Source organism: Peromyscus leucopus, chromosome 2 (genome assembly GCF_004664715.2).
Source record: "Peromyscus leucopus breed LL Stock chromosome 2, UCI_PerLeu_2.1, whole genome shotgun sequence".
In the NCBI taxonomy this organism is placed as follows: Eukaryota; Metazoa; Chordata; class Mammalia; order Rodentia; family Cricetidae; genus Peromyscus; species Peromyscus leucopus.
Window position 1 is genome coordinate 91,513,552 of NC_051064.1, and position 26,965 is coordinate 91,540,516.

Sequence of the window (26,965 nt, forward strand, 5' to 3'; positions counted from 1 at the left end):
AGATTGGATAAAGCACAGGAACAAATAGCCAAATGAATGGAAACACATGAACTATGAACCAATAGCTGAGGAGCTCCCAACTGGATCAGGCCCTCTGGATAAATGAGACAGTTGATTAGCTTGATCTGTTTGGGAGGCATCCAGGCAGTGGGACCTGGTCCTGTCCTCAGTGCATGTGCTGGCTGTTTGGAACCTGGGGCTTATGCAGGGACGCTTGGCTCAGCCTGGGAGGAGGGGACTGGACCTGCCTGGACTGAATCTACCAGGTTGAACCAATCTTCGGGGGAGTCTTTGCCCTGGAGGAGATGGGAATGGGTGGTTGTGGGGGGCGGGGTGGGGGGGCGGGAGAGGGGAGAACAAGGGAATCCGTGGCTGATATGTAAAATTAAATTAAATTATAAAATACAAAAAATAAATAAGAAAAAAATTATTTCATATGCATTGGTGTTTTGCTTGCATGTTTGTTCATGTTTGGGTGCCAGATCCCCTGGAACTGAAGTTACAGCCAGTTTTGAGCTGCCATGTGGGTGTTTGGAATTGAACCCAGATCCTCTGGAAGAGCAGCCAGTGCTCCTAACTGCTGAGCCATCTCTCCAGCCCCAGGATCTCATTTTTTTTTTTTAAATTTTGAATAATTTATTATTCTAACAGAAGTATAACGTATGGAAAATTAGTGTATCTGAATTGTTTCAGAAAGTAGAGAACATTTCCTCCTAGCAGACTTGGTATTTTAGCACCTTTGAAAAGAGATAGTTGCCGGGCAGTGGTGGTGTACGCCTTTAATCCCAGCACTTGGGAGGCAGAGCCAGGCGGATCTCTGTGAGTTCGAGGCCAGCCTGGACTACCAAGTGAGTTCCAGGAAAAGGCGCAAAGCTACGCAGGGAAACCCTGTCTCGAAAAACCAAACCAAAAAAAAAAAAAAAAAAAAAAGAAAAGAAAAGAGATAGTTAAGACAAGTACTGCCAGCCTCCGGTGACGGTGGCTGCTCATCTGCCTGACATCGTGCGGTCCCTAGGACTGTGGAGTCATTTGGTTTATTTCTCTACGTTTCGAGAGTGCCACAAAACACACTTAGAGAGGAGGAAGGTGTTTGCCCTATTCTTAGCTGGTGGTTAAGATGAAACAGAAATGCGGAGACACAGAAGGCTGCAGGATGGCGAGGAGGTCAGCTGGACAGGCCGAAGGCACTGTCGATACAGTACACGGTCTTGTTCTCCCATCGGACCGTGCGGCTCCCATCCGTAGTGCTGTCCCAGAAGAAGGAACTGGCGGTGTGTAACCCAGCTCCGTTCTTCTGCATGATCACACAGGTCACAATGTATTTAAATGGCTTCCCCAGCTTAGTGAGGTGGCTCAAAGTCTGCTCCACGACGTCTGTGGTCCACTGGTTGACTTTGCTGTGCTGGTAGGCATTGCCCCCGATGACACTTTCTATAGCCTCCTTTACAATGTTGCTCACTTCATCAACAACAAATGCAGTCTCCTCAGAAGCCTGGAAGTCTTCGATCTTTCCTCCAACGCGTCTCCGCCGCCGCCGCCACAGCCCCAGGATCTGATTTTTAAGAGTAATTGGGAAGCATTTCAGAGCTTTGTGATTGCACAAAAACTGTTGTTAACTTCTCAGATCTTCTTCTTCTTCTTCTTCTTCTTCTTCTTCTTCTTCTTCTTCTTCTTCTTCTTCTTCTTCTTCTTCTTCTTCTTCCTCTTCCTCTTCCTCCTCCTCTCCTCCTCCTTCTTTTAACCATTTTAGAGCTTTATTGGGAGAGAGGGGAAGAGAGGGAGGGAGGGAGGCAGGGAGGGAGAGAGAGAGAGAGAGAGAGAGAGAGAGAGAGAGAGAGAGAGAGAGAGAGAGAGAGAGAGAGAGAGAGAGAGAACGAGAACAGACGGAAGGAGCGGAAAGGAAAGAGAGGGCCAGATTTTCTTCTTTTCTTCTTTTTTTTTTTTTTTTTTTTTTTTTCCAGACAGGGTTTCTCTGTGTAGCTTTGCGCCTTTCCTAGAACTTGCATTCGAGACCAGGCTGGCCTCGAACTCACAGAGATCCGCCTGCCTCTGCCTCCCTTTAATCCCAGATTTTCTTCTTAAGCAGCCATGAAGGTCATCCTTAGCTGGAGGATTAGTGAGTGGACCTGTACAAAGTTCCTTACATCAACGTGCTAATCAGAACATGTAGAAACAGTAATAGCAGTTAGTGTCTATCTAAGACCTTGTTCTGCTGTCATGTGCTGAGTGGTGTTTAGGACTTGGGAGTGTTTGGACTTCATATCTGTGACAACCAGAATGGAAGGTGATTCTGGATCGGTGTATCTGTCCCAAGTGTTTGGCATTTGTACACATGATTTTGATGTGTATTTTGAAGTTTAGCATAAAAAGTTCTGTGGAACCATCTCTTAGCAATGGTGGTAATCTGGCAGTCAGAAATAGCCTGTGTTTTAATAAGCAGGTTGCTAGCTTATGAGGTAAGTGCATGGTAGAGTAGGTAAGTGAAAATAAAGAGATGAAGATATAATAGCCAGAAGTTCTGGAGGACTGCAGAGAGGTATTTAACACAAACCTTGTATTTAAGTGCGATAGATGTACCAGACTTTTTTCTTTGTAAAAGACAGAATAAATCAGAAAAAGCCCTATCCCAACTTCCTTCATCAGAGGTTTTTACCTTGTAGCAGCTGTCAAAGTGTAGGGCACATTAGAACCACCTATAGAGTTTTATTAAAGTTGGTAATGCATTAACAGCATTCCTAGCAAACCCAAGGTAACTGAGACTAGGCATTGGGCAAGAGTTCCACTCTGAGCTGCAGCTCTGGTTGGAATTAGTGCTTTATAGTAGGACTCTGTTAAATCTGGGTGGGTTGTAGGGATCTGTGTTTCTCAGTTTCTAGTTGATGATGCTGATGTGCTGGAAAAGCTGCCTTTCTTTAAGAACCAAGAAGAAACAGTTGCGGTGGTACATGTTGGTAGAGTATGTTGAAGAGGCAGGAGGATTATGATTCTGAGTTCAGGCTGGACTATACCTTTACAAGCCTGGTGATTGCTCAGTGAGTAAAAACTCTTGCAAGCCTGATGGCCTGAGTCCATTCCTGGAACTCACAAAGCCAGATGCAGTAGAGTGCATCAGTGTTCCCACTCCTCTGTGGAGATGGGGAGTGGAGACAGGAGAATTGCCTGGAAGCTGCTCAGCCACCTAGTCAAATAAGGCAAGAACTGACTCTCAAAAGTGTCCCATGACTTCCACTCATGCTCCATGGTACACATGCCCCTTCCTCCATACACAAAGAAATAAAAATTTAAAAAGAATCAAGAGGGATATCTCTAAGAAGTCACTTGAAGACTACAGATGTGGCTCAGTGGTGAAGTGCTTGCCTAGCACCCCTGAGGCCCTGGTCTTGATCCCTAGCATTACATAAGTACGTTTAAAGAAATATTTATCTACCTTACCTGCTGCCAAGCCTGGTGACTTGAGTTCATTCCCTAGAGCCCACGTGGTGGAAGGGGGACCTGCCTCTCAAGAGTTGTCCTTTGATCTCCACATTCACTCCAACATGCCTTTCCTCCCCAAATGCATAAATAAATGTAAAGTTAAAACAAAACCACAGTGGTACATTTAAAATTATTATTAGGCTTTTGAACTATTGAAAAAAAATGAGTTATGGTTTTTCATTTTTTCTAAAGCCTGTTCTCTGAGAATCTTCCAGATTTCAGATCCTGTGGTCAATAAAGCCTTTATAGATATCTTAACGGAAATAGGCCAGCTACTGTAAGTCCCTGCGTAACAGTAGTTTTAAGCTTTTCTGTTTAGATACTTTGCTACTTGAGAGGGAGAAATATTGTCTTTTTCTACACCCTAAATGTGCTGAGGACACAGAATCTTGTACCGAGAAGGTAAAGATGAGAATGGACTGGAGACACGCTTCAGTGGTAAAAGTGCTGGCTGTTCTTGCAGAGGACCGGGGATTCAATTCCCAGCACTCACACTGTGGCTACCAACCACCTGTAATCCCAGATCCTGAGGATCCAAAAACTTCTGGCCTCCAGACACTGGATGTACATGGTTCACAGACATGCATAAAATGAAAATAAGCATAAAACAAAACAAAACCGAGAACAGAAGACACTTGGTGCTGACAAGCTAGACTAATGGAGAGGAAAGGGAAACTTACCTGCATGGGAGGGCCAGTAGGAGGAGGAATGAAGACATCAGGGGAGTTTGGAGAGAACTACTGGGTTTAGGGAGCCAGCCAGAGTCTGAGCTATTAAATTGCAGGATCCATTCTTAAATTTAGACCTCTGAGATTCTGGATCCATTTTCTTTTCAGGAGAGGAATTAGATAAAATTTGGGAAAGTCAGTTGCTAAGAACCACCTCCCTAGTTCAGGAAGTGATAGTTTTGTGACATTAGAGATCCTGGAAAATGTCTGTAGCTGGCATTGGGTTTTTTGCTGCTGTATTTGGATAGAGAGAATGTGTGCTCCTGAAATGACAGTTAACAATGTGATTTTCTGTGTTTCTCAGAAATCCTCCTCAGCCTTTGATCACCGTGCTTGAACACAGGCCTGATTGCTGGCCACTACTCCTGCAGCAGCTGACAGCTTTCTTCCAGCAATGCCCTGAAAGGTAACATAAAATAAAATAAATGAAGGACACGGAATGGCGTGTGCTAATTTTAGAGCTGGGGCTGTGTGTTGTTCTTATGTTAGCTGTTGTGACTATGAAGTTCCTAAGGAGAGGAAATGTTCTGGAGCTGGCCGTACCTTCTCTTTTCTTTTAGCAGTAAGAGAACATGATCTGCCAGGCGTGTTGGTTGTTGAATTATCCAGTAGAGAATAGCTGTTATTAAACCTACCTCTGTTGAATTTTATTCCATTCCCCAACCAAGTTCTCTGTATTCCTTTGCATTTTGTTCTTCGTCTTTGCTTATTGCAAATGGTGAGTTGCCTCTCTTTTGTGTTCCCACAACAACTTACAGTTTGATTTGTAATGCCATTAAACTTACTTTTGGTTTTACTTTCTGCTGCCATCTTTAAAACTGTTTGGAGGATAGAGATCCTATTCCATTGTCTTGTCTTCATAATGCTCAGAACATTTGTAGGTGTCTTATTTTTTTTTTTTTTTTTTTTTTTTGATTTTTCGAGATAGGGTTTCTCTGTGTAGCTTTGCGCCTTTCCTGGAACTCGCTTTGGAGACCAGGCTGGCCTCGAACTCACAGGGATCCTCCTGGCTCTGCCTCCCGAGTGCTGGGATTAAAGGTGTGCGCCACCACCGCCCGGCTGTAGGTGTCTTATAAATCTCAAATTTTTGTGAACAAATCCCATAAATGGGTTGAAGATTATCTTACCATAGAAACATTCAGACTGCAGTATCTTGTAATCAGCTACAAGAAGGCGGTTCAAAATTATCACCTTCACCACAAGTGTTTTTTCATAGCTATATTAATAGTTACTAGATAAACCTTTCTTTAACTCTGTCAGAAACAAACAAAAACCCAAATAAATTTATAAGTATTTGCTTAATGAAGTTTCTTTGAGCTGTATAGAAGTTTTAAATTGTTTTATATTTCTTTGTACATCCCCCACCCCCCAAGATAGTGTAATACCATGTAGCCTTGGCTAGCTTCGCCTTCACTGTGTAGATCAGGTTGGCCTTGAACTCAGAATTCTGCTTGTCTCTGATTCCTGAGTGCTGGGAATAAATGTATGTGCTACCATGCCTGTCCCTGCAGAGGGCAATTTCCCTTTTAAACTTGCACTATGGGTTTGTGCTTTGCAGTATGAAATTGATAATTCTCGTTGCACTTTTTCAGTAGACCATCAGATCTAATTTTAAGAGCAGTAACTGTAAGTTGTTGTCTAGAAGGTAATACAGGTAGGTTGGTAGTTTAATAAGAACAGGAGCAGTGCTCCACAGTCGTGTGAAGGAGTCAAAATGTAAAGACATTCTGGTTCTTTCCATGTTAGGACCTATTGATTAAACTAGATACTTAAGTCAGATATACTGAAATGTCAATATATCCTCATGCTAGATCTTTTGGGCGGTATTTATAGCAAGTTCTACTTTCATTTACTGAAAGCCTGTGCTGTGCTTTCACTTTCACTTTTTAGGAGCCAAGAACTATATAAATTAACAGTGTTGTGGAGTTTAGGTCTGGTACCTTCAGGTTATTAGCCTAGCACATGGGTTTTGAGAACAGGGAACTAGGGAGAACATATTACATGGCTTTTTACAGGCTAAGTTGGTGGCACAGGGGGGCCTAGAGCCTTATTTTAGGTATTTTCTACTGTGTCTTCTTCAGTGGAGATCATAAATAGAAAAGACATATCTACAGATGTACAGTGGTCCCCATTTTAAATATTCTTCATCACTTTGGGATTTGGGCTGTTTGTTTTATTCTCTTCCTTTTTATTGCCCAGGCGATTGTGTATCTCACTGTGATAGTACCAAATCATCACAGAACTTTGGAAATGCAGAAAAGATGGAGCCAGGGAAATTTTTAAATAGTATTTTATCACTAATGAAGCACAACAATACAATTTCACTTACATTAAAAAAAAAGAATTCTTAGTTCAGTTTTATATCATAGTTAATCAGTTCTTACAAATAATAAATGAAGACACTGAATAGAATGAAAAAGAATAAGGTCATATTTGAATGATGCATGCTAATTTTGAGCATCTGTAACTTTATGTTACCACATTAATCGATTGCACATCTCTTTGAAGGCCTGGTGCATACAGTCTTGGTGATACAGCGGTAAACAGAAATCTATGGTCTGTGTCCTCATTTGAATTATAGTTTGGCAAGGGATGTAAATACTACACATGCCATGATAACCAACAGTTGTGCCGTGGAAGCACGTAATGGTGATCTGACCACAGACCACCTGTCAGGGAAGGAAAAGGACTCCAGGCAGTCATTGAAAAGTGGAGAACGGGAGGATGATAGAAATAGAAAGACCAGCAAGTTGGGGGCCCAGTGGGGTGATTGAAGACCTGAAATAAGTGTAATTATTCAGTGGAGAGTGAGGCTGGCAAGATAGGCAGAGGCTGAACCATGGAGGTGTCACAATTCAGTTCACTCTTTTGTCATAGGACAAACTGTTTTCAATTGGTTAATGATATGGTCAGGTTTTTATTTTATCCTTGAAGGTCATTCTGGCATGATGATGTTGTGGGATTAGGAGTTATTGTAATATAATGAATCTAAATAGATATTAAAGGTATGTTGATTCATTATCTCCTTTGAGTTGGAGATTCCTAAGAAGAGGTTGTAGGCAACTACTTCATTCATCTCTCAGTTTCTGTAGCTGTGTATCAGAGCTAAACACACACACACACACACACACACACACACACACACACACACACACACCATCTCTGTCTCTCTATCTCTATCTATCTATCTATCTATCTATCTATCTATCTATCTATCTATCTATCTATCTATCTATGGCTCTGGTAAGGATCAAGTAAGTTCAAGCTGTAAAGTGGAATTACTTTTATATTCTGTAGGTTAACAAGGTAACAATAAAGTAGCTCCACATATCCATGGTGGGGGACACTAATATCAAGACATTCAGTGGATGCCTAAAATGATGGATAAAATTGAAGTATGTGTAATAGAGAGATGCTACTTACTAAAAAAGCTAAAGGTTAACAGTTATTTATCACAGATATTAATAACTTTAGCATGTGATTTTATTCTTCATTGAGCGCTATCACTTGTTCATAAAAGGAAGCTCTTTATGGCTTGCCTTTGGCACTTCCAAACTGCCATAACAAGTGTTCTCCTTCGTTGGTGTCATTAGTGAGTAAAGTAAGGGTTCCTTGGGCACAGACAGTATTATGAAAACCACCATGACAGTTGATCTGACACCAGGATGGCTGCCAAGAAACTCACGATGGCCTAGAGCAGTGGTCCTCAACCTTCCTAATGCTGTGACCCTTTAATACAGTTCCTCAGCCATACAATTATTTCGTTGCTACTTTATAAGTGTGATTTTGCTACTGTTATGAATCGTAATGTAAATATCTCATATGCATGATAGTTGATACGTGACCCTCATGAAACGGTTGCTCATTCCCCATAGGGGTTTTGACCCACAGGTTGAGAACTACTGGCCTAGAGGATCATGTATAGCATATTTGGTCTATGTCCTGGAGGAGCAGAGTAGGATGGTTTGGAACCTTCTCATGCTAGTCAGTATGTGTACAACTAAAAATTTAGCAGTTGTTTATTTCTGGAACTTTCCACTAATTAGTTTCTGATTGTGGCTGACTGATGGTAATTAAAATTATGAAAAAGAAAACCATGGAATGCTATAAACTTGAACTGCCACAATAATAGGATAGTTGTATGGATTTATTTTATCTGCAGAGTTTTCTTACAAATTCATGCCTGTGTGATGGCCCTGGAGAAAAGATCCTGATATCTGTAATTCTAATAAGTGTTCTCAGTTGGTTCTGCTACTCACTGTAGACTGGTTTTGGAGTGCTGCCACTATTGTAAAGCAGAAGTGTCCTTTAGTCTGGGAACCTGGCTTAGTGCCTCCTTCTCTGGAGTCATTCCCTTCAAGATCCCATTAGGTCACGGCATGTCCAACAGTTCCTTATGCTAGTGCAGTTTAGGATGTGCCACAGCTGCAGGTTGATATGTGCCACTTACTGCTTGATAGTGTGTAGGAGAATTCCTGGAAAGGAGCTGTGTCTGCAAAGACTGATTGCCTGTTTACAACTTCCGTGATGTGGAGAGGGGAGATGGTACAGGTTCAGAGTCCAATTCCAGTTTATTTTAGGCTATCTTTAGCCCCATGAATATCATTTCTTCTCTACCTCTGTTTTGGTCCTAACATCTTACAGCAGAGAACCTTTGGGAATTTATTAACATAGCAGTCCACCAGCGTTCACCATCCCCAAAGCTATGAAATCACCATCGCATCTGAGGCCTATAGGAGAGATTCCTCCATTGTGCTGTAACTGCCTCTCCGATGTTTGCACCAGTGCATTTTAAAAATGATTGGATTTTTAACTTTCTTGGCTTGATTAGTATACAAACTCTATGAAAATGTTTCCTCACTGGAGAGAACTAAATGTGTGTTTCTGGGTCATGGTCACTCGGATTTGGCTCCTGAGTAAACCTTGTCTTTTATTCCCTTGAGGTGAGAGCTGTTTCTTCTGATGACATTAACTCACTGACTGACTGACACGTTACATGACTTGCAGGTCAGAGGTTTCATTTATTCAAATAATGGCACCATTTCTGTGGTATCTCTATTGCGAACCATCCCAGTTACAAGAATACGCTAAGCTCCGGCTGTCCCTGCTCAAAGTCTTGCTTCAACCCAGCGGTCTTTGTGACGAAGCACAGCCTTCAGTACTGGAACAGCACATGCTTCAGCTGTGCTGTAACATGATTCTGTGCTTGCAGGTAAGGCTCCTCTTCATTGTTCACTTTCCTCCCCTAATATGATGATCAGCGCCAGTAAGTGTTGACGATTGTTAGTTCACACAAGGTAGTTCTTGATCCTGTGTGATTGGGCAAGACCGGCTAGAAATGCTGGCACTATCTTAAGGAATACAAAGGAATTAAATCCAGATTTAATAGTACATACTGTATTATTAACTGTATTAAATTCACTGAAGTATAAATCAATATTGGTCCTTTTAGGATTAGTAGCAATGAAGACTCCTTTCAGACTCATTAGGGAATTTTTGAGCTTCTCTTTGTGCTGAATACTAGGAGGTAGAAGAAAAACAGAACAAAATAAAACACTCCTGTGCCAACTGAACAAAAAGCGTGTCTGTGAGTAGGTCGGTTCTGAGGATGCAGAACTTGGCCTGCTGAGTGCTACGTTTGAATTTCTACTTGTCCCTTTAGGATCCATTGTTGTCTCTTGCTCTTGCTCTTCAGAAACTCACAGTGTAAGAAGTGTGTTAGTATGTCACTTTTCATAATTCCTTATGGACAGTCGATCAAGGTATAGAGTTATGAGTAAAGAGCTAAGGTGTTGAGGGGAGAGAGAGATTCTAGTTCCTGTCTCTATGACTGCAGATTAAAAACCATGCAGTTGCCAGTGGGCTGTGATTTTAGTGTAGTGGTTCATTTGTCAGGCTATCCCATCCCATGATCAAGGTCAGGCCATTAGTGGGGATCAGAGCGCCATGCTGCTCAGCTGATGGAAAGAATCTGAGGATATATTTCAAAGTGATCACTTTGGGTCACAGATGACCTGTTTTAAGTCTGTGTTAGCAAGGAGTGGCTAGAGTGAATCTTTCCTCTGTGACTCATAAATGTGCTTTCCTGTAATCAAGGCAGAGGAAAGTTAATTAAAATGAATTCTCCAGCGGCTTTTCTAAAGCCTTTGTTTTGCGTGGGTAATAAAGCATATATAGGCAGAAGGTCTTCAACTGGGGCGGTTTTCCGACCATGTCTTTATTACCATGTTCTGTGTGGCTTGGCAAATGTTTGCTTTCTTCATGGAAAGCTTAGATGCTTGTAGAAGCACACTTTGGAATGGTTTTGAGAACCCCCTCCTTTTTTTTTTTTTTTTTTTTTTACTGTAACTGAGATATGTGAGAAAAAAGAAAAATGTCACGTTTAGTCATGCAACAAATTTGTTTTATTAAGAGAAAGAATGAGAATTAGGAGTCATAGAGGCTGCATAATCTAGTTCTTCACTTGTGGAAGGTATTTTTATAGTCTTCAAACAATAATCTCCGAATCTAATGCATATACTCCTGAGAAGGACACTGTTTTCAAGCACTTCTGTTGATCTGCATTAAACAATTGCCCACTAGTATCCTCTTCTTCTATAACAAAACACGAGCCTTAAGCCTCCTCTCTGTGTTTGGACTTTCTCTTTTTCTTCCTATCTTTCTTGCATGCTTGGGCATCATTACAAAGAAATGAAAACAAAAACCACCTCTTCCTATGAAATGACTTCTAGAATTTTCACTATCCATTGCTTTAGTATACCAGTAGGGGCAGGGAATGTGCTAGTTGATGAGAAATGCTCTTCTCAGAGGTGAATGCAGTGTTGTGGACATGGCCCAATCCATACTGGACGCTAGGAAGGAAGCACATTGAAGTTGCTATGTTTTGAGAAATACCCCCCCCCCCTTTTACTCCTGTTGATTTAGGATGAGAGAGGTCAGTGAGACACCTGCTTAGTTTCTTCCTCAACTGGTTGCCTTTCCATTTTATGTTTGTGCAACTGGTTTTTATTTTAAATGATTCTTGTCACATTATACATTATCCATGCCTCGTGATCTATTTTTACATAGAGATAGAACATTACTTTGAATTTATTCTTAAGAATTTGATAATGGTGGACTAGAGAACTTTTATAGGTAATCTGTTGAGATTATTTTTTTTAATGGAAAATTTCCAGTATACAAAATGAATACACTCAAGGAAATAAACCACCATCTGAACACCAGGCTTTTGTGTTTAGTCCATCTCTTTGTAAGTACCCTTTAAACTTTTTTTGCTTTATGTTTGCAAAAGAACAAAATAGGGTCAGTGAGATGGCCCAGCAGGTAAAAGCGTTTGCCACCAAGCCTGCCGGCCCAAGTTTGATTTCTGGGCTCCATGGGGAAGGAGAGCACCAACTCCTGCAGCTTGTCCTGTGACCTCCACCTGTGCGCCACATTGCGTACGTGCACACCTGCACACACAATAAATACATACATATAATTAAAAGAGAATAAAATAATTCAGTTATTGGGCTGCTGATACTTTATTTTTGAATTTGTGTGTGTGTGTGTGTGTGTGTGTGTGTGTGTGTGTGTGTGTGTGTGTGTTCGTGTTCTTTCTTCCCCCTTCCCCCTTTGGAATTTTTCTGATTTTCTAGGAATTCTATTTGGGTATAACTTGTGTTGAGGTCTCTTTTTCGAATGGGTGGTAAGCAGTGGAGAAACTGCAGGCTTTTCTCTTGATGAACTTACCACACACAAGCATACTGACTGGAGCAGATGCTTCATTGTTTATAACCCCTGGGAAATACCATAGTTGCTCTGAGCAGGACCACACCCTTAATACTGAATCCAGAATTTGAACAGAACAGCAGGGTGTAAATTGAATTGGGACTTTTCAAGGGCACCTAAGTCCTTCCTGTTGAGAAGACAACTATCATTTAAAGATGGTCTTTTATTACATTCTCCACTGTGCTGAATGATGCTTCAGCTAAGGCTTGTAGAGGGAGAGCGTAGTGTATGGGGATAACATGCTGACCTTATGACCAGGTGTCTGTGTTAAACTGTAGGAGAATTGAAAACCAGCTTTGAGGTGATGGCCTTTGACATGTAGGCACTATATACCATTTGTCTAAGACATCTTTTTTTCACAGAAGCTAGAAAAATAGAAGGAGTTTGTGTTGGGAGCCTTATTGTATAAGACAGGGCTGCAAAGGCAGCAACAGTTGTACTGTAGTTAGTGACCAAAGGAGAAGGCAGAGCTGTGGAGTGGCACCCTCAGCTGCATCACTACATCTTCACGTTTTGATCGCTTTAGAGAATGTTAGTCTGTTGAAGACTTCTTGTACAACTTGAAGTGATTCTATAAGTTTAACCAGTATGACTTCCTTCAACAGATGAAAGATCTGACTCAGACAACAGAGACGATGCTGTTCATTGAGGAAGTGTTTCTAAGCCTTCTGCGCCATCCTGTGTTCTGGAAAAGCCAGCTTACCCAACTCACCCTCCAGCTGCTGTGTATCTGTGAAGTCAGTTTAAAGATAACTGGGGAATGCTCATCTTTAATTCAACTTTTAGAGCGCAGCATTGAAGTTCTTGGGGAGGTAAGGCCAACATAAACCTTCAATGTGCTAATTATCACTTTAGAAAATCTTTGAGAAACTGGGTGGTCGTGTTTATGTAGTTTATTATATGTTTGAGGTGATTTGATCTTATGCAATTAGATCATACTACTGCAGATATTTATTAAAAAATGAATTATTAAATAATCTTATGTGCCGGGCGGTGGTGGCACACGCCTTTAATCCCAGCACTCGGGAGGCAGAGCCAGGAGGATCTCTGTGAGTTCGAGGCCAGCCTGGGCTACCAAGTGAGTTCCAGGAAAGGCACAAAGCTACACATAGAAACCCTGTCTTGAAAAACCAAAAAAAAAAAAAAAAAATAATCTTATGTTATCACTTAAAGGTCTACCTCACTCCTATTTATTCATATGTAGTATAAATATTGAACAAGTGTTATATTCAAGAACCTACACATTTTCTGTGATCTCAAGATAGAAGCATGTAAATAAGCAATTCTAATAGAGTAAGATAAATGTTTTTATAGGACCTCATTTATAGTGTAATGGGAAACAAGTGTGATGCCTCACATCTGTAATTCTACCACATGGGTGCTGAGGCAGGAGGATTGCTGTAAATTTGGAGCCAGGCTGAGATAGTGAGATCTAAATCCCTCTCACTTACAGAGTGAGATCATACCTGAAAACAAAAACAAATGCTGAATGTGGTGGCACATGTCTTTAATCCCAGCACTCAAAATGCAGAGTCAGGTGGATCTCTGAGTTGGAGGCCACCCTGGTCTACATAGTAAGTTCCGGGCCAGCCAGAGCAACCTAGTGAGATCCTGTGTCAAAAACAAACAAACAAACAAACAAACAAACACCCCAAAACAACAACAAAAACAAAAAAACCCAAAACCAAACAGACTAGACTATTATATATGTATAATACATAAAATGCATATATATATATTTGTTATGATGCTTCTTGTTGCTTATCCTCATGCTAATATTCCTGAGGTTAAAAAAATGTTGAAATTTAATTTGAGAATCTTTAATGCCTAGATGCATATTAATTTGAAGGAGAATAAAGTAGCCTTCTTATGTATTTTGAGGCTATCATCCATCACTATTCTGCTGGGTTCATCTGCTGCATCTTCAGTTTAAATATTACTACTGTACCCTTTCTCTTCTTTTTGTTCTCTCAGCTTTTCTGTGGGACGAGTGTCCTTACACACTTTAGGCCTCTTTCTCAGACTGTGTGGTTTGCTAGATTTGGCTTTGGGTGAGCCATTCACCTATCAATTCAGATGTTTGTCTCTAAGGCCTTTCCATTTCAAGTAAAATAATTTACTCCTATCAACAAAATTAAGCAAGCATATCGATGTAGAGGAAACTGGGTACTTTCTCCAGGTGTAGAACAGACTACAGATGGTAGCTTTCCAAAGGTTAGGGACTGGCTGTTTCTAAGAAACCTTCACTGGATGACTTGCTTCACCTTTCTGTTTTGTGTGAATCATTTGAAGAATTCCTAAGAAGAATGGTCTGTGGGCATAGTTGGGGGAGCCCACTCTGCAGAGGACAGGGGCTGAAGCAAATTTGTGGTTTTTGGGGAGTGTGTGAGCGGAATTGCCCTCACCTTTGTGTCTTCTGCAGGAGGCAAACTTTGTTACACCCTCTTTTTACTTTCTTTTAAAAGACATTTCCATGACTAAGTTGGTAAAATTCTTGAGAAGAGGGGCTATCTTGCTAACAGAAGCATCCCTAGTCCCGCATATGTTATTAGTGCCTGTCATATGGGTAGTGTTCATTTTTATCTTTCATTTGAATTGAGGACCAAAAGCATGATCCCAAATATTTTCTGTCACCAAGAATCCTAGTTATGAAGGCATTTACTCCTCCTCCTTTCTGTAGCCAGGCTCTGAGTTAGACTGAGTTTCTCCAAAGGCCAAGTGGAGCTCATGTTATCACCGAAGCGGAGAAGGTATGAGAACAGAGTTAATTACACATGTGATCCCAGAGAGCGGGCTGGGAAGGGTGGAGCTGGGGGAAATGTGGCAATATGACTGTTGCTATAAGCAACCAGTTACTTCATTCCATAGTCTTCCCAGAAGCCTCGTGGAATGTTTCAGACCATGAAGAAGGATCCAGGGCAGTGAGTAATCATATGTCCACATGATCCTCTTGCCAGTTTGAAGCTGTCCCCTGTGGGAATTGAACATCTAGAGCTTGAAGTTTGGGGACAGAAAGTGAAGAGTGGTGTTGTGGGGCCATATGGGGAAATGTTCAGGTTGACGCTGTGCAGAGCACGTGTATGTTATGGCAGAAATAGTTGTAGTTAGTGGAAGAGGCCTGAGAAATGTCAGCAGAGTGGTGTGGTCGCTGGTCCATGTTCCAGTGGATGGCCCCACACCCATGCACATATGGGCAACACTAATAGGAATGAATGGGTTAATTTAGAGGTTGGCGGGGGGAGGAGGAGAGGGAGAGAGGGAGAGGGAGAGAGGGAGAGGGAGAGGAGGGCATGAAACTGGGGAGTTATATTTTGTGAGGAGGGTAGTCCAGGGGAGGAGGAGGGGATAAATTCGGGAGGATATGATCATATTTCATTGAATATGTATATGAAATTCTCAAATAATAAATTAAAAAAATAAAGAGTTCAATACACTTTACTATATTTTGGTGCCTGTCAATCAAACAAACAAAAACAAAAATTTGTAAAGCAACTTAAAATATACTCCTTTTAATCCTGCACCATTCACTTTTCCTACATTTTTGATATCCCAAGTCTGCAGCTCTTTCTCTCTTGCTCTCTGTTCTGCGTGGGCTGGTCTCACGCATCCTAGAGAAGGTCACTGCCATTTATGATTACTTATCTTTAAGTTCTAGCCCTTGAAAAGCTTCTGCTCTGTTTTAAAACTTAAGATGTTCCCCCCTCCTCTTTTCAACGACAGCTGGTATGAAGGAGGCATTCAGCCAAGTCATGAGTGCACTCTGTCATGCTTTGTCTATGAACCTCTTGGACATTTCCAAATTTGGAATGTAAATACTTTTCCTACCTTCCTTTTTAATGTGGACATATAGAAATTAAGGGAAATATGGTAGAAAATGGTATGAAATTAAAGGAAACATGTGGAAAATGGTACGGTGGTATACATCATGAGCATATTGGTTTCAAAAGTGATTATTGTCCTTTGATAATATGCACTGCTTGCTTTCAACTGTATTCCAAAGCAGTGAACATAAATAATTACAAAAGACACAAACTGGCACATGTTTCATCCGCAGAGTTTAATTAGTTTCTTTCTTTCTTTTTCTTTTTTCTTTTTTTTTTTGATGTTTTGTTTTTTAAGCCCACAAAGCAGGGATCTAGAAGATTTTAGAGTTCAGTTTCATTCTGGCGGTGGTAAAGGTGAGATGGAGGGGGTTATTGATTTATGCCAGAATTGGTAGGGTCCCGCAGAGTTTTGCTTCTGCCGGATCTGCTACAGTTGTTTTCCCTCATCTGTTTTCTTACCATGTGGCTCTGTCACATGTTTGTCCCCCCATTTTTTTTCTTCTTTCTTGTCTGTCTTCATCCTCAAAATTTGATTCTGTGGGCTCTTCTGTGAAATTTCTGAATGGACTAAAGTTACTTTATTTTTCTTGTTTTGATCTTCTGTTATCTTGATTAGAACTTACTGTACATGTCTTCTTCACTTTAGTTATATCCTTGATGAACTTAATGATTTTTATATTCCATGGTTATTTCCTTGTTACAGTTAAATATGCTTGATAAATTACAATCCCTACCTTTTTTCATACTAGTACTTAGTTTTTTATAGTACAATCCCTATCTCCTTCACATTAATATTTCTTTTTTATGGTATAGTTTATGAAACTATATTTCATGTAATTTATTTTGTAACTTATATAGATGACTTGTGTCTAATGTTAGGTAAGTAGAAAAATGTGGCTACTTTTTCCTAATGAAATGTCCTAAGTGCTTCACGGCTGTTGCAGTGGTTCACGAGGGCTCACTCCTCTGAAGACTTGTGGTAGGAAGTTTTCTTCCTTACCAAACCAAACCAACAAAGCCGGGAGGAGTGAAGCGAAATGCAAACGTTTCCTCTTGGAATGATTTTGGTTTAAGTCTGTTGTTTTTTTAGGCCGTATTTAACACTGAACTTACTCTGTGTGCCATTTGCTAGTTATTTCTTCAGTAGGGCAGACTTCGTGAGACACTCTGCACAGGGTTTACAACTGCTTAGTGAAATACACTTTTCTTGGGTTCATGTAAAGCCATAGTTCCTGGATCCTCCTTAATAAACCTTTTTGTTTCTTCATATTTTTAGGATTTTCCTGTCAAGTTGGTCATTATTGGAATTGCTTTACTACTTCTACAGACTCCAGCAAGCCAACAGAAGCCAATATTAAACCTAGGTAAACACAATTACACTCTCTAGAGAACAATGTCAATATAAGTGTCAGCAGGTGTCTGGAGAGCCCTATATCATGCTCTTCTACGTATTTGCGTTTCTAGTCTCGGTTGTTCCTAATTGCCACCAAGTAGATCTTTTTTTTTTTTTCTTACCCTAGTGCACTAGCCTGTGCATGTTTCTGTATCTCATAATTTGCCCAGTATTTTTCATGCACCCTTGGTTGTGATAGAAGGGATAGTGCAATTCCATTTAAAAATGTATGTATGGGCATTTTCTTTATTCATGATTAAATTTCAAAATGAGAATAATATATAAAACTTGTAAGAAATGAAGTGTTTGGCAGGTTGTTTTTATTTTAAGATTCAAGTTTGTGCCAGAGAGGTGGCTCAGTGAGTAAAGGCACTTGCTGTCACCTGACAGGTGGAGTTCAGTCCCCAGAAACCATGTGGTGGAAGGAGAGAACTGATCCCGGAGTTGACCTTTGATTGCTACACACACACATACACACACACACACACACACACACACACACACACACACACTGCACAAAAGATTTATTTACAATTGATACTACACTGAACAAGTTAATTTTTTTTTTATTAAATTAGTGAGGTCAGATGAATGATGATGTTCCTTTGGTTGTCTAATTTTAAAGGAAAGGGAAGGCAGTAGAGAGGGAAGCAAATGTGCTGGTTACCAAGACTGCAAGAGTCAAGTTTCTCACTCTCACCGATCGGCAAATACAACGCATCTTTAAATCATGCTGTTTTTCTTATGTTTTCTAACTTGGCTTGGTCAGATGTCAAGTATGTGGTAATAAGGGACTGCAAATGACTTTAAAGTGCCTTCGATAAATTTCTGCTGTGCCTTCTCTGGGACATTAATTTGTCAGTATCTTGAGAGTAAATTGCTTGGCAGTGGCCTCCGTACTTGGAGGACACCTAGTCTCTTCGACTGCTTTTGCCTTGTGTTTGTTGTCTGCTCCTCCCTGGTGCCCTTTGGATGGACTTTTCCTTTTCTCCAGCAGTGCACACGGCATCTTCCTGGAAGCAGTGTATACCAGGCTGCTACTTTTGTTGCTTTTACAAAGTTTCACTGTGGTATAATTTATATCTATCTCAAAAGTGGTCTGTATAGCCAGGAATATAATCTAGTTTCAGAATTTTTCTATTACTGCTGTTCTCTAAATTTCTTGTGTCTAATGGTGTTAACCACCATTTCCAATTACAGCCTGAGAGAAAACATTACCCAGTCAGTCTTTGAAAAAAAAAAATTTTTTTTAGTGCTGGAGTTAGGAGCACTGGTTGCTCTTCCAGAAGACCTGGGGTTGGTCCTGATCACTCACATGGCAGCTTAACGCTTGTCTCTAACTCTAGTTCCGGGGCATCCTGTGTCCTCTTCTGACCTTTGTGGGCACTGCATGCATGTGGCGCCCAGATATAAATGCAAGCAAAACACCCATACATATAAAATAAAAACAAAAAATAAACAACGTAATATTCATCATTATTGTACACACACACACACACACACACACACACACACACACAGTATCACATGCATGTCACGATCACATGACAGAGGACATTCTCTCTTTTCACCCTTACTGTTTCAGGAGTGGAACTCAGGTCGTCAGAGTTGGCAGGACAAGCACCCACTGACCCACCTCAATGACCCTACTTTACTTTGTCCTTGTAAATTTGCCTTTTTATATAAATGGATTGTATTTGTTTTATTGACAAAAATTTCCAAAGCCCTAGGGAAACTGCCTTTCTAATTCTGAAGTTGCAAACATATGTTTTGGCTGATGCACAATAGAAAAATGACACAGGACCAAGCAAATGCTTTGAGCAGCTGTTAGCTAGCAGAATTTTCTTTCTCTTGTAAATCAGTGCCTGTTTTGAGGTTATTCTGGTTAAGGGAATAAACTACACTGAAAATTGTTGAGACTGTCTGTCATTTGAAAGTGTTTAGTGTATTGGGAAACTATTTAGTTTTCAAAGTAATAGATAATCAAGAGAATATCAGTCATTTCAAATTCAAAATGCAAGCATTAATATAATATACTGTATACTTACTAACACTAGACTTGATTATAATAATGGCCTAAAAAATCTGGAAAATTTATAACATGATATCGAGTATGCGTGCTACATGTTTCCTTCTTCTTAAAAAAGATAATAGATGTTTATAATGTCTTAGAGACAACAATGGATTAAGGCCAATATTTAGAGAAAATCATGTTATAGTAACATGTGTTTGTACTTCGGCTCTTGTTAAGGTTTAACTTCCAAGTGATTTAAAACAAAATGCTGACAACATATTGACACGATTTAGTGCCCAGAGAATTTTTCTTTTCTTTTCTTTTTCTTTTCTTTTCTTTCTTTTCTTTTCTTTCCTTTGGTGCAGTGGGGAAATTACTTGATTACTTTGATAATTTGACTCTGAAGCCTATGAATAACATCTTTAAGTAAATCAGAGTTTATTCAGTAACCTTAAAAATACAGTAAAAAAAAAAGTCTACTTATATCCTAACTCATTCTGCAATTAGGCTTCGGGTGGTCCTGTGCATGGCTTACTCACTGCACATCTGTATGTGTGCCTCTGATATGGACACTGAATTCCCATGGGAAGAAACCACTTACTGCAAAAGGGTTTTGTGGGTGTGTGCTGCGAGACTTGGGTGATCCACTTCTTCGTGGGCTAGCCGACTGGGGGCCCTGCTTTACCTTGCTGTTCACTTCAGCATCTGCTAATATGGCTTTTGGCTTATTTGTCAAAGAAGCAGGTGTGCTGCCCTCATTGTCCACTGATCAGGGACTTATGGTCTCTTGGTTATTTGTTAGTCGGAACTGACATGTTATAAAGGACAAATATTTAATAGTGTTAAAAAAATTCACAGTGATTAAAAACTGGAGTTGATTTATATATACCTTTTGATGCATATTTGTTGTCTCTGAAAGTATCCTTATTCTTCTGTTATACATACCAGCAGTTTTAAAAAAGATAGTTAGTTTTTATGTTACTGTTACTCATTTTTACTGTGACTTTTCATCCTAGTTGTGTCTGAGCTGGTTGTAAAAGGGCAAGAAAAACTCCATTTCATTGGTAAAATATTTTGTTTGATTGGTATTAATTAAAAAAAATTGTGACTTCCTATTTTGTTGATTAGCTTTGAAGCTCCTCTCTCTTGCTGAGGGTCAGAAAATCCCAAAGGCATCCCTGCTGCTCATGGTGCCTCTTCTGCAGATACTGTCTTCCACCGCCTTGGAAGACTGTTTGGCCATGGGTGAAGAAGGTCCCTCCAGGCAACAGTTGGCTCTGAATCTTTTGGAAGTGCTGCAGAGGGAATGTTATGAAGATGACCACCACATGGTAATGAGTTCCTCTGAATTTCTCCTCAGGGTCCATGTGCATTTTCTGTCACTTCTGATGAAATTTCTGTTTAGATGTAAACTCATTGCACTTTCCAGATTTGTCAGGCAGTGATGTGGGAGATGTTATACTTCTCTGGACTATGAAGGGAGATTAGATGGTCCTATGGTCCATAAGTTTTGAAATGCTGTATGATCTTTCTTCCTTTTTGAGATTCTAGTACATTAGACACTAACAGTCCTGGTTAGTCCTGAGAAATGAAATGAAAATGGTCACTTTTCTGTTTAATTTAGTGCTTCTTTTATTTATTAGATCTACCTATACACATGCAGATGGGTTTCTGTAGAGGCCAGAAGAGGGTTTCACATTCTTGGAGCTGGAATTACAGGTGGTTGCGAGGCACTGATGTGGGTCCTGTCCTCTGCAAGAGCAGCGAGTGCTGTTACCCGCGGAACCCTCTCTTGCTGCTTCTTCATGATGCTTGAGCATGGAGTCCTTCATTCTCAGAGTCCATTCATATATGTCCAGCATCTTGCTAGTCAGGATCTTTCCCAGGTAGGGAATGTTCCTCAAAGCCTGGAAGTTCAGGGGCCAGGGTAAGATTTATAGGGCATGTAATGTTAGGCTCCCTGGCCAGTGGCTCTTGTTGTCTTTATGTATGACCACATTTTCCTGCCTCAAGTGGAAGACAACAGGTCTGTCACATGCTTTTTTTACTGCCTTGTGAGACTGCATGGCCGTGGATGAGGAAAGTCCCTTCTGGCAGCTGTTCACTCTGAATCTTACTCAGCTGCAGTGGGAATGGTAGTTCTGTTCACTTCCCTCTGTGTTCTCAGTCTCTGTTTTCTTTCCTAGTTTTCTGTTATTTTAAAAGTGTGTGTGTGTGTGAACATGTGTGTCTCTGTGTGTGTGCACTGTCAGCGAACATTTGTGGAAATCAGATGACAACTTTCAGGACTCAGTTCTCTCCCTCAGCCCCGTGGAGAGATGCCAGAGATTGAACCCAGGTTGTCAGGCTTGAGAGCAAGCACCTTTACCCACTGACCCCCATTGTTGGCCTTTAGTCTCCTTTTTCTGTGACAGTAGCATAAGATGGCTGGGTCCTAGGACATTTCTGGTAGTCTCGTTCTCTTTTTACATATTGTCTTTGGTAAAATGTATTACTTTTCAACTCCCCTCTTAGGGCTTGGGATGAGAGTTAAGTAAGCTAAAGCCAGTAAAGTGCCCAAAGTCTCTGTGGAGGGGGTCACTACAAACACAAGCTGGAACGTGCTTGTGGCTTCATTTGGAAAAAGGGAGGTTCCCTTTAGTCATGCATGGTTAGGTGTTAGAGTAGCCAGAGTCTAGTCATCAGTATTCCTTACTTGAGAATGTACTGGAAACTAATTAAATGTGTATTACAGCTTCCCAAATCCAGATTGTTACACTAGAATTCTAATCTTGAAGTAGATGTCTGACTTACCAGTAAGAGAAGGAAATTCTATTGAGTTCTAAATAGTCTGGCAAGACAAGAATTCTAACAACTTTTTTTATAGCTTATCTCCTAATTTGCCATGTAGCCCAAAGATAGGATCCTGGGTAGGGCCAGAGCTGGGGTCCAGTGCTACTGCTCAGGCAGGATGTACTTTGAATTGTGTACCTTTAAATCACAAGTGTTATTTACCGAGGCTCACCCTAACCCTAATACCCAAGGACTCGGCTTACTGTTTGCTCAGGTGTGTGTGTATATCTTATTCATCAGCACTGGTAGCATAGGTAGCTGGACTTCCTCTTTAGCAGCTGTTGGTGATGAGGGAGGAAGGGATACTATTGATGCTATAAATATCCTCCTTGTGATGCTGTGCTGTTTGAGGCTATGAGTGACTTACATCACCCTTTTAAAAAAGGCAAGCCACGTTTTACCTTGGGATTCTTTCCCCCAGGTACCTGTGTGGGCTCTGTATTCCAAACACACCTATCAATTCAGCCTGGCTCACCCTCACCAAGTCTTCCTAAATCTTCAATTTTGCACACAATGCTCTTTTGTGTCCTCTCTATGAACGGCCTGTTCTTCCAGACACAGCCGAATGTTCTCAAGTCCCCACGTCGGTATTCACTGTGCTTTGTGTTCCCAGCAGTTCTTTTATTTACCTTGAGCCGAGAATGCCATGTGCTGATGTGGAGGGACCATGTTTCTACCTTTCACTCTATGATGAGCTCACCGAGGGAATGAATTGTGGCTCTTTCCTCAGGCCTTCAGGAAAGGGCGGCGATGTAAATTGTTAACGTTAAATTGCGGTAGTCATTGATCATCTTGCATTTTTCTGTCCAAAGTGCTTTTGCTTTATATTTCTTAGCTGATCATAGGAAATAGCTTTAGTGAAAAATATTTTAGCCAGTTGTCTAACTGAATGTCTTCTTTCCTTATACTTCTATAACATATTAACTTACCTGGTCCATTGTTTAGTGGGTATTCAGTATTTAGCACATTTTGTTCATAGCAGATGTGCACCTCTCGTAAGACCATTTTTTTTTCTATTGATTAATTACAGAAAGCTTTCTATGAAAGGCATAGATTTGCTGTTTTTAATGATTTCTCTTGGTGGTTCTGACTTAGTGTTTGATTATCACTAACACTATTCTTCAGAAGTGCAGTTTGTAGGTTAAATACCCTGCCAATGCATAATTGTAATGACTTCTCCAGTTCTAAAGACTGAGAACCACGAAAGAAAACATGGCTTAACATCTTTCCATTCCCAAGATATAAAAAAATGCATGATTGTGAATGTGATATTCATCCCTTTAAAATCTAATAAGTATTTTTATAGTGTGTAGAAAACAAGATCCCTTTTTTCTATTTGGCTATTAAATGTGAAATTTAAAACCACCTATTGTAATCGCCTCAGGTTAAAAAACAATCAGCCACTAGCTGTAATTCTAATGTGTTTGAAAATTCTCTCAAGATAATGGAAAATAAAAGAAAGCATCAGTCTGCACGAATTATGGCTGATAAGGAGAGAAATTTGAGTAAGACAAGCCACCATGAGTTTGTTGTTCCACTGACTAGTAATGAGCGCTGGGAGTGGCTGAGGGGAAGTGTCACTCCTCTCAGGTAAAGAGGCAGCCTGTCTCCTGTGCCCTCCGTTGACAAGGTACCACTGTGCTGTCACAGAGCCCCAGGAAGGATGGATAGGTGTGGACCTGAGGCATCACACTGAGTACCTGCCAATAAGACAGTTTTGAGGGGGAATGGGGTTGTTCAGATGACAAATTTCATTTCCATAAAACTGTCCTAGTCAATGGAAAGATTAGGATAACTTGACTCAGCTAGGATCTACTGCAAGCCTGTGTGTGTGTGTGTGTGTGTGTGTGTGTGTGTGTGTGTGTGTGTGTGTAAATGTAAATATGGTATTTATGGGCCCTGTTGATAAAACAGTACTAGATAGGCTTTATTTGGAATTGTAGGAAGCAGAGAATATCTTGGATATTTGTCTCTTAATTTGAAAAGTCATGAAATTTTCCAAGTTGTCATTGTCTCACTTAGAGCTGAAGTTAAGTTCTTGCAGCACCTGTAGCACAGATTCTCATCATCATTGCCAGCCCTTGCTGCCTGTTTGCCATTCTCGGCTGTGATGGCTGAGTCTCTGGGCCCTGGTGAAATGGGTAGCAAAGCATCATGTTGTTCATAGAACTGTAGACTTCATTCTATGCTCTGTATTAGCTGCTTTGTTATACCACACCTGTTGAGATAGTTTATCGAAGAGGTAACTGAGGGATTAGCGTGCCAAAGGTCGTGCTGTGGGGCCCATCCTATTTTTAGATTTATTTATTTTATTAGACAAGTATATGAGTGCTTTCACCTAACTTTTATTAGTTTATTGGAATGCAATTCACATATACACTGTGCAGGTCAAATGTACAATCCAGGGTCTTTGAGTTTGTCTAATGTGGTATATCCATCACCACAACAAGCCTTAGAACATTTGTTAGTATTTCTCAGAAACTACACCTCATGCACCTGCTCCTCTCTCCTCAGCCTGGGCAACCCCTGATCTGCTTTCTAGGGGGAAGTTGTCTGCTTCCAGCCCTTCACAAAGATGGGATCACACAGATTGGCCCTTTGTACTGGCTTTTTTTTTTTTTTTTTTTTTTTTTTTTTTTTTGTGAACCGGTACATTGTTTCAATTTTTATTCTGGTAGGATGGCTGAACAGTGTTTTGTTTCTCTTCCTCTATGGGTGAACTTGGGCTATTTACTTTTATTTATTTATTTTTTTACTGTGAGTACTTGCGATGAACATTTATGTTCAAGATTTTATGTAGGTATGTGCTATTATTTCTCTTTGGTAGATTTGTAGATTTGTGGGTCATATTATAATGCTGTGTAACTGAGAAATGCCCATCACAGCATGTGAGGAGTCCACTTTCCCTTCATCCTTGCTAACTGCTGTCTATTGATTTTAGTTATCCTAGTGAGTACCTATCCATCCCCTCCCCATTTCCTTTCTTCTCTCTCCTCTGTATGTTGCTTAGGAGGAAATTCCTGGTTTCTCACATGGTAGGTAGGTAGTCCACTTTTGAACTGTGTCCCAATTCCATCCCCTGCTGACCTGTGCCCCAGTCCCAAGACTGTTCTCAAAGCACTCAAGTCTAAGTTAGGAGACTGAGATCAGAGGGGCCAGGAATGTCTTCCAGTCACATGTGCTGTGAGGGATAGAATCAAATTGAAGATTTTGCCACTTTAACTCTAGAGCACAGAATGTGTTACTTCTATCTTGCCCTCCATCCACTAGTTTATCTTTATACTGAATTTAGGAGGAAATAATAGCAGTGGTTTGGTAGATTTATAGTAAATAAAATAGTAAATTAGCAATAAGTTTCTGAAACTCTGGTTTCCTGAGAGATTTTGGTTGAAAATTAAGGATAAACCTAGATCTTACGTTTGGAGATGATGTGAGTTATCATTTGATGATAATCAAGTATGCCCACGTTTCTCAACTCTGATCTAGATTCTTTATGGGACCACAGGGCTGGAGAGAAAGACATTTTTTGTTTTTGGGTTTTGAGATAGAGTTTCTCTATGTATCTCTGGTTGTATAGACAAGGCTGGCCTCAAACTCACAGAGATCCCCCTGCCTCTGACTCCTGAGTGCTGAGTTTCTGTGTCACCGTCCTTTCATCTGCTAAGTCTGTTGTAGTCAGGGTTACAAATTAATGCACATCTTCACTGTATTCACAGACCTCTTAGGCTCAACAAAGACTGTCTTATGTCTGACATACAGTTCACACTTAATGCACCTGAACATTTTTAGGAAAACCCTTTAAAACTAGGTAATCCCAACTCTTTTATAAAAATCAATAAAGTACATTTTGACAACTGTCTAATACTTATTTAAAAATTTTGATTTTATGTGTATCAGTGTTTTGACTGGGTGTATGCCTGTGTATCACATATGTGCCTATGGAAGCTATAAGAAGGTACAGATCCCTGGAACTAGAGTTATGGACAGTTTCCAGCCTTGGGTCCTTTAGTTCCTGGAACTCACTCTGCAGACCAGGCTGGCCTCAAACTCAGAGATCCACCTGCCTCTGCCTCCTGGGTGCTGGGATTAAAGGCGTGCACCACTGCCACCTGGCTAGTTCTGATATTTTTTTTTAGTGGTTTTTGTTTGTTACTATTTTACACATAATACAAATCCTTTGACCTTTTCCTCTGAAAAGCAGAATGTCCCAGCCCCCTCCTTTGTTTTCTCTCAGGGTAGGAACCCTTGATGACACTCTTCCCCTGACCAGTGGCAGCTGTCTCTCAATGGGGCAAAGGGATCTTACTGTGATACATTATTTACCATTTTGATCTCCCACTGCTGGTCTACCTTTAAGCAACCAAGCAAACAAAAGCAAGATAGGAGACAATACTTCAAGTAATGCGGAATTACTTTTCTCTCCTTGTTTACCTATGTCAGAGTAATGTTCCTGCTTTGGACTCAGTTCATAGTTCATGTTGATTTCCAGTTATTGTCTTTTCTACTCATACCCACTGGTTTTATTTTTCTTTGACAGGGATAATATTTTCCTATGTTTGTAACTTCAGGCATTGTGCCGAGTGCTTTATTAGATATTAGATGGTTTCATATCTGCCTCATGTACCTTTGCAAGAAGTTAGTCTTTATTTAAATTGTACAAATGAGTAAAGTGATAGAAATTGCATGATATGTAAGAGGGAGCTTGGGTGTCCTGAAGACCAAATCTTTTATGTCTCAAGTCCAATATTGGTTGTCATTATCTAAAGGACTTGGCCATCGTCATTAATAAATCTCATGTTCTTATGAACAGTATTTTTTAATGAGACAAAGGTATTTAAGTTTAGATATTATTTAAACTTAAATTCTGTAAGTTTTTGCAATAGTAATAAATTAACATAGCTTAAAAAGTATAAAATGGTACATGATGAAA

At 40.4% G+C, this 26,965-nt stretch overlaps 2 protein-coding genes across 6 annotated transcripts in view; one reads left to right on the forward strand and one right to left on the reverse strand.

Moving 5' to 3' along the window:
* Focad (focadhesin) overlaps nucleotides 1-26,965 on the forward strand; it is a 301,255-nt gene that overhangs the window by 77,347 nt on the left and 196,943 nt on the right. For all 5 annotated transcript variants that reach the window (XM_028859771.2, XM_037202700.1, XM_028859770.2 and 2 more), the window contains 5 exons: nucleotides 4,507-4,608; nucleotides 9,210-9,414; nucleotides 12,578-12,784; nucleotides 17,073-17,160; nucleotides 20,332-20,534. In XM_028859771.2, coding sequence (XP_028715604.1) covers nucleotides 4,507-4,608; nucleotides 9,210-9,414; nucleotides 12,578-12,784; nucleotides 17,073-17,160; nucleotides 20,332-20,534 — 805 coding nt within the window. The remainder of the gene's footprint in view (nucleotides 1-4,506; nucleotides 4,609-9,209; nucleotides 9,415-12,577; nucleotides 12,785-17,072; nucleotides 17,161-20,331; nucleotides 20,535-26,965) is intronic.
* On the reverse strand, nucleotides 1,166-4,160 carry LOC114685157 (dynein light chain Tctex-type 1-like). The gene is made up of 2 exons (XM_037202326.1): nucleotides 4,155-4,160; nucleotides 1,166-1,552 (listed from the first exon to the last, which is right to left on the reverse strand). Exons 1-2 carry the CDS (start codon nucleotides 4,158-4,160, stop codon nucleotides 1,166-1,168), a joined length of 393 nt encoding a protein of 130 aa, XP_037058221.1.